At 34.0% G+C, this 7,975-nt stretch overlaps 1 protein-coding gene across 1 annotated transcript in view; it reads right to left on the bottom strand.

The window, feature by feature from the left end:
* LOC105530356 (UDP-glucuronosyltransferase 2A1-like) overlaps positions 1-7,742 on the bottom strand; it is a 14,832-nt gene extending 7,090 nt beyond the window's left edge. Inside the window, 1 exon segment of the mRNA XM_011967874.1 lies at positions 7,722-7,742. Coding sequence (XP_011823264.1) covers positions 7,722-7,742 — 21 coding nt within the window.
* Between the last annotated feature and the right edge of the window lie 233 nt (positions 7,743-7,975).

The raw sequence follows: 7,975 nt of genomic DNA, 5'->3' as shown, positions 1-7,975 counted from the left end.
CTGAATTCACCAGATCTCAATAGAGAAGGAGAAAACCCCAAGACTCATGGACATGAGAAAACTTATGATTGGTAAGATGAATAATTTTTTGGACTGTACTACCCGCCTTCCACACACCAAAATGACACTACTGTGAGAGAACTTCCTTTTACCTGTGGTTATTGAAATGGGACGAGGGAATTTCAAGTGGACATATAATTTCTTCATAGATCTGTAAATTTGGGGGGAAAGCCCACATTTGTTCCACCGCACAGGAGGTATTAAGAGTATTCATAGGGCTGAACCACCTGGGGTAAATTTGAGACCAGAAATGAGAGTAGTAATCACAGTGATCGCCACAGAGATCTTGACATCTGCTTTGCGTTCCTAGCTACAGGGACACCACACTGAGGAGTCTGACCAGAACCATAGCAATGCAGGGACAAGATCTAAAGGAAGGTTTGAATCTTTGACAAGATTTTTTACAATTCCCAGGTAGTCATGTGGAGATTTTCCATGACGGGGAAGCAAGTAAAAGGTTTGAAATTAAGTTCCAAGGATTGTTTAAATCTCTCCCAGACCTAGAAAACTCTGCAAGTCTGGTTTTAAGTTCCAGTGCAGCATTTAAGTTCAGATGCTCCCAATAAGTCTCCCGAGACTAGAAAACAACATTACAGCAAATATTGACTTTTGGTGCAGTATTAAATTCTGGTGGCAAATATTAAGTCCTTGCCCAAACAAAAAGCAACTGGTGGCAAGGAATTAGATTCCAATAATAAATAGAAATGATTGACACAAGAATACACCTATAAAATACACCTACAACACAAGAATACACCTATAAAAGCTAGAACATGTGGGTATCTCTTTAAATATGGAAACAGCAATGTACAGATGAAAGGAAATACGATCCCGCTAAAAAACAACAGAACTCACCTAATGCAGAAGAAATAAATACATATAAAATTTCTGACACAGAATTCAGAGCACATCTTTTCATGAAAGAAGTCAGGAAACACAGAAAATATAAATGGAAAGTTAAAAAAAATCATTTGTAAAATGTTTAAAGATTAAGAAGAGAAAAGTTGTTTTTTTTTAAATACATAAATTGAAAAAGATTCAGCTAGAATAGCTATAAAAAGAGATGACTCAAATAAATTAAATAAAAGATGAAAAGGATACATAACAACTAATACAGAAAAATACAAAGGATTATAAGCGACTATTATAAACAAGTACCTGCCAACAAATCAAAAAATCTAAAGGATATAGACAAAATTTTTAGACATGTACAACCGATCAGGATTGAATTATGAAGAAATAGAAACATGAGGAGAGAAATAATGAGTAACAAAATTGAAGCAGCTATAAAAACTAACATAAAATGTACTGATTTTATTCAAATTATTAAAAAAATAGTTAAACAGTTTTTCTAAAATATTTCTTCCAAAACATTAAGGAGAATTGAATGCTTTAAAACATAGGGTTTTATGGTTGGGTTAAGGATCACTTTGATAACAAAACCAGAAAGAAGGAGCCAAAAGAATTAAAAAAAAAAATACAGAAAAAAAATCTGTAGGCCAGTTTTTCTGATGAACATAGATGCAAAAATTCTCAGCAAATATTAGCCAATAAAATTTAACAGCACATCAAAAAGATTATACACTATGATGAACTGGGATTTATCTCAGGGATGCAGGGAAGGTTAAACCTATGCAAACCCATAAATGTGATATATAACACCAAGAGAATTAAGAAAAAAACATATAATTTTTGCATGTCTTAAAAAAATCTTCTAATATACAGCAGAATGATTTTAACACAAAATGCCACGTAACCAAGATAGGGCAAGCTTGAATGGAGAGTGACTGTCTGACGTGTACAAACATCCTTTTAGGTTGGTGACAGTTTTGGATCTAGATTGAAGTGATAGTTACACAATACTGTGAATGCCACTGAATTGTTAACTTTTAAATGGTTAAAACAGTACATGTTATTTTATGTAATTTTATCTCAAATATTTAAAGAAAACGTGTAAACATGTGGCTGACAATATTTTGAACAGAGGACCCAATTGATTTGTCAACCTTTGGTTAATTAAATTATAATAAATTTAATTCTGACATATTTAAAATAGCAAATGCTATCATTTTTATCATTTACTTTTGAAACATGATACATTTAAAAATATATGAGGCAACTTAGGTAAGGACTCAAATCATAGTGGAAATTTTTCTGTCTAGCTAATAATTATTATAATTAATGCAATTTTAGTTTGCTACATACAGCAACTGTAGTGCTTTACCAAATTAATGCATCCATCCTCTCATCAGCCACAAGATAATGCCATTACTTCATCTTCATTTCACTGATGGAGAAGTTGAGGCATAGAGGTGATTCAACTTGCCAAACCCCATATAATTCTGTAGTGGTTTTGCAGGGACTTGAATCCAGCCTAACTGGATCCGGAGCGCAAGAGCTCTTAATCACCATGCTATGCTGACCTCCCTTTCTGGATTACAGTTATTTTCAAAATGTTACATTTGTAGTTTTCATTTTCTTGCCTCAATATTAGTTATATATAATTATGAATGTATAATTAAATTTTTAGAAATATCATTTTAGTTAACTCTCACTTCATAACCAACTACCCTCAAATGTGGGGACTTTGAAAAACAATAAGCATTTTATTAGAACTCTCATAGCATGAGTTTTGGGTGGACTCAGCCAGGTGGTTCATACAGAGTATTTCTCAGGTTGTTCCTTTCATATGACAGCTGGGGATGTCATCATCTGAAGGTCATTCATTCACATACTTAGTGATTAATAGGGAAAGACTGAAACTCCTTTTTGACTGGATAATCATGACTTCCTCGTCTCCTCTGTGCACTACTCCCGAAGCTGTCATTTATCGTCAAGACTTTGGCTGTAACACAGGGCTCCAAAGTGTACAGAGGGAGAAAAAGAGAGAGAAGAAGGACAGAGAGGAAGAAAGAGATAGAAGTAAAAACAAAGACAGAAAAGTGGACAGAGAGAAGGAGACAGAGATAATGTACTATGTTTTCTAACACAGTCTTCAAAATTGCGCTGTCAGTTCTACTATACTTTCTTTGCTGAGGCAGCCACAAGCTTTGCTAAAGTTCAAGGGTAGGGACCATGGTTTGATTAGAATGTCAAAGTATTTTCAGTCATGTCTCAAAATCACCAAAATATAAGCTGTTGAGTTAGTCAACAGAAGTCACTGTGCAACTAGCAAATTCATTATATATTGACAATAGAAACACTGTAAAATCATAAAAGTGTGTGAATTGAAAATTTTGCAACTATTGAAACCTTTATTATGCATTGTAAAATATTTATTCATAGATATTTTAAGTACAAAGTAGGTTTCCTATGAACAGGCCTCAAATTAATCATATGGTATAGAATACTGAGGTGATCATAAGTGACTCAATTCTTTCCCATTTATTCTACTGCAGACACATACAAATCTACAAGAAAAGATGACATAGAACAATATATATAGCCTAGTATAAAATGATGGAAGAGCCAGGCTTGGTGGCTCACACCTGTAATCCCAGCACTTTGGGAGGTCATGGTGGGCAGATCACCTGAGGTCAGAAGTTCGAGACCAGTCTGGCCAACATGATGAAACCCTGTCTCTACTAAAAATACAAAACTTAGCCAGATGTCATGGCGGATGCCTGTAATCCCAGCTACTCGGGAGGCTGAGGCATGAGAATTCTTTGAACCAGGGAGGCAGAGTTTGTAGTGAGGCGAGATTGTGCCCCTGCACTCCAGATTTGGTGTTAGAGTAAAAACAAACAAACCAACAAAAAATGAAGGAAGGATGTTTACTGACTGTTACAATCGGAGGGAATTTTGTGACTAGATGCTTGTAAGAGCTGTGACAAAGTGACTTTTGGGAGGAAAATTAATGAGACATAGTCTCTAGAAGTAGGGAGCAAAATTTACTCTACAGGGTGCAATGACATCCTGTTAAAAAATAAGTAAGGAAAAAATGTGTGGAACTAGAGATCTCCCTAGACTGCAGAAGAGACAATTGAAAAAAATTGTGAAACGATGTTCCTACAATACAAAAAGTGAGGGATGTTGCAGAAAGCAGCACCTGTTGAAGATTTCCTCAAGAAAACGACATGAGGAACTAAGCAATCATACACAATTGTAAGATTTGCACTCAAGGATTCTAGATAGAGGGAACAATCAGAATGAGATTTTGATTTTTGATTTTTATGTTGATTTTTTAAGGCATTTCTCAGTCCTCCAGGTTGGAGTGCAGTAGTGTGATCACGGCTCACTTCAACCTCAACTTACTGAGCTCAAGTAGTTCTCTCACCTCAGCTCCATGAGTAGCTGGGACCACAGGGGCATGTCACCACGCTCAACTCATTTTTTTTTATTTTTTGTAGTGAGGAGCTCTCGTTGTGCTGTCCATGCTGATTTCAACCTCCTGGGTTCAAACAGTGTTCTCATTTCAGCACCCCAAAGGGTTAAGATTACAGATGTGAACCACCGTAACTTTACAAAATGAGATTTTTAAATAAGCATGATTCAAATGTTCAGAGATTAAAGAATCAATAACCTAAAACAAGAATGGGATGAGGTGAGAAAGATGAATACAAAAATAATTAGATATTTTTGAAATCAGAAATGTGCTCCTTAATTATATGAAATGTTGGTTGATGACATAAAGTGGAAATGAATGATTAACTGATACAGCCCCCAAGAAGAATCACTTAATGCCCTCGAAATTACCAGTAAACTGATTAAAATCTAAAAGTGTTCCTTGTTAACACCTTCTGTTAAAGCTTTCCTGATTAGTTTTTCTTCCAAAACTCTCTTGTTTCTAGTTATTTTCTTGGTCCTAACTACCCATTATATGCTTTATTAAAGTATTTATGCCCTGATTGAATGTGGTTGTCTCAATTTTTATTTCATCCTGTCCTTCCTCTTGCAACCTGAATGTCCTTATTATTATTTATCAATCCAAATGCAAACTTCACCTTGTCTAAGGATTATTCATTGATTTTTACTTGTTTATTTGGCCTTTATTCATTTTGCTTCTTTGCTAGTCACTGTGAGCCATGGTCACGATGACTTAGGATTCTGGATCTCTTAAGAATAACAAATTTATCCTCAATAAAGTCTCTATACTAAAAAAGAATCTAATGAAAAATATCACTTGAAAAAATGAGAGCAGTACAGGAACAAAGTTCTGACTGTATCAAAAACCCAAAAGTGACTAACAATGAAATCAATGATATGTCTTCATATACTTTGAACTGGTAAAAATTCATATTTATCATAGGTAAAACACCAAACTCCAGTGCTGTTTTGTTGGGAGTATGAATAGAGTGGTGATAGGTGAAGGACACACATGGGCCAGCACAACAAGATTCCCTCTAACCAAGTCCGAGCTAGCAACTACTGAAATCAAAAATCCAACCTGCTAGTATCACAATTCTTAATATATATTTGGACATTAGGTAAGTGACCACCAGTGGAACTGTGGACTCACTGGGCCAAATCTAAGCTCACCTTTGTCAGAACCTCTATATTCCCCACTTTCAAAAATGTTATTTTCAAAAGAAAGCCATGCCTCCTACTCATCCGAACTTTACCAAGATTCAGTGCCCAAGGGTACAACTTTTAGAATAATAACAAATGTGAAATTTGAAATTTTATGCCTCATCAGTTTTCAATGTATTGTCCCTCAGATCCAAATATAGCTTTATGATACTGAACCAGGATCCTGTAAGCATTCCTCCTTTGCCAGCTATCTGGATGTTAAGCTTCATCAATAGACGACACTGGAGTGATGGTGAGGTGCTTGATGCAGGAAGGTGCATCCCTTCCAAGACTCACTCTTTAGTTATTCAGTAATGTTTGTCATCAATATTGGAGTTTAAGAATATGTATGTTAAAGAATATACTTAAGAATACTAAGGAATACTCTTAAAGAATATAAGAGGAAAACTTCTAATAGCACATTTGTTTTATCTTTTAAGAAAGATTGCATTCTGCATAGAAATTAATTCAGAAAACTCCGACATAAACCTTTTGTCCTTGACAGAGATAGATTCAGCTTCACGTGTTATTTTAAAGATTAAAGATTTTATTTTTAAAGATTTTATTTTTGTGTTCAACTTCAGTGGTGCTTGAATATCCCTGTCTTTATGCAGCATATTCAAAATTTTAAAAAAAGAATATCATGAATATGAAGAATCTTATATCAATTATATCATTCTATGTGATTGCTTAGAGTTTCTGTGTTTAATTTATTTTTACTGCTGAGATATTTAAAAGCTCATGGAATCAATCTCCAAGCAGCAGACATATCATATTATTGTACTTTTTGTAATCCAATTTACTATGGAATTTTTATGACTCTCCATCAAACATACCTTCATGTTCACATATTTTCCTAAGTATATATGAACATATCACTTTGTGTAAAAAGTCTTCTCAGAATTAAACTAGTGGAAGTATTCTTTGTTCACTTATGGATGGACAAAAATATATGTATCTGGATATATGGTCTAAGTATTTCAAAGAAGATCTATTTTAAGAACATACTTTATTAGGAAAGTATATTCTGATATTTTCTGATACATTTTCAGAAGATACTTCATTAAGAAAATATAAATAGACTAGAATTTAGCTTTTGTAGTACATGCTCAACATCATTATTGCCTCAGACTAATATTTATCCACAAGTTTTTCCCTGTTTAAAAAAAAAGACATTACTGTAATTAAAGCACACGAATGCATTACTTTTTTCCTTTCTTGCCCTTCGTTGTTTTTATCCTTCTAGTGGCATGACTATATGTTCAAAGTTTAATAAAGTAAAATATTCAGTGTATATTTCTTTTCTAGATATTAAAATAATTTGTTTTATAATCAATTGTTTCTAAAAATAGTTTTCTCATAGAAAAGAGTGCTATAAAAATCTTTTTCATGTGTTAGAATGATCATTGTGCTTCTTTTCCATCCGATTGTTCAGGCACATCTCTTGTCAGACAGAAGAACTGCTCTTAAGTTGCTTTCGTTCTTTTCTGTGGTTTGCTTTGCAAACCTTTTTCTGAATCCAGAGGCTGTAATGACCAATATTTAAAGACAGGATTTAGAGAGATTTTTGCCATTTATTATGCTTTCTTCAACGTAGATTTTAAAAATTATTGCACAGGATATTTGGCTCTTTATTCCATCTACAATTTATTTTTCCATGTTATGAGGGGAGAATAAGTAAAATGATTATATGTATTTCTGGTTTGTGTATCCTCAGTATTCCAGGTATTAAAGAAGTTGGAAATGTCTGGCTTGACAAATTAAGGCCAAGAAATAGTGAGATATTATTGCAGCAGAGAAATCACGTAACACTATAATCTAGAGGGACTGGACTAAACTTGCTAAGCCATATCTATAATTCCTAACTAAAGGGAACTAGCCTCTATTTTTATTTTGTGTATTATTATCCAATTACAAAGGGTCATTACTAAAGTGAAAATAGTAACTCAAGCGTATTTCAGGCCTCATGTGGAAAACATGTTTTGTCTTTCTAACCAAGAATTTTACCAGGTTGCATCGTTTAGGATAGGAGATCCTATCCTATGACCATCAATAATTTAAAACAAAGAACATTCCCATTAAGAAATATTTTCTATTTCATGAAGGACTTGAATTTTACACTCCGATGTAATACAAAAGACTTGCATAAATACCGTGTTAAGAGACTTGGCCATGTTTTGCTTAGCTTAAATGCACACTAGGTCATGAATTTGTCTTTAAAGGTCACCCTAGTTTCCATGGTAGATCTTGGCCCAAAAGAATGTGATCCTGCCAAACTGAAAACATACACTGCCTAACCCACCTTGCCTAATAATTTTCAATTATTTCCCACTGAATTTTTATGTAATTTTCCATTTTCACATATCCCACTAGCTCCTTTTTGTTTTCCTCACTTTTATTCATATCA

The sequence above is a fragment of the Mandrillus leucophaeus genome, unplaced genomic scaffold, assembly GCF_000951045.1.
Source record: "Mandrillus leucophaeus isolate KB7577 unplaced genomic scaffold, Mleu.le_1.0 Scaffold813, whole genome shotgun sequence".
Classification (NCBI taxonomy): Eukaryota; Metazoa; Chordata; class Mammalia; order Primates; family Cercopithecidae; genus Mandrillus; species Mandrillus leucophaeus.
The sequence above is the reverse complement of the archived record's forward strand: the minus strand, read 5'-3'. Positions and strand labels throughout refer to the sequence as shown.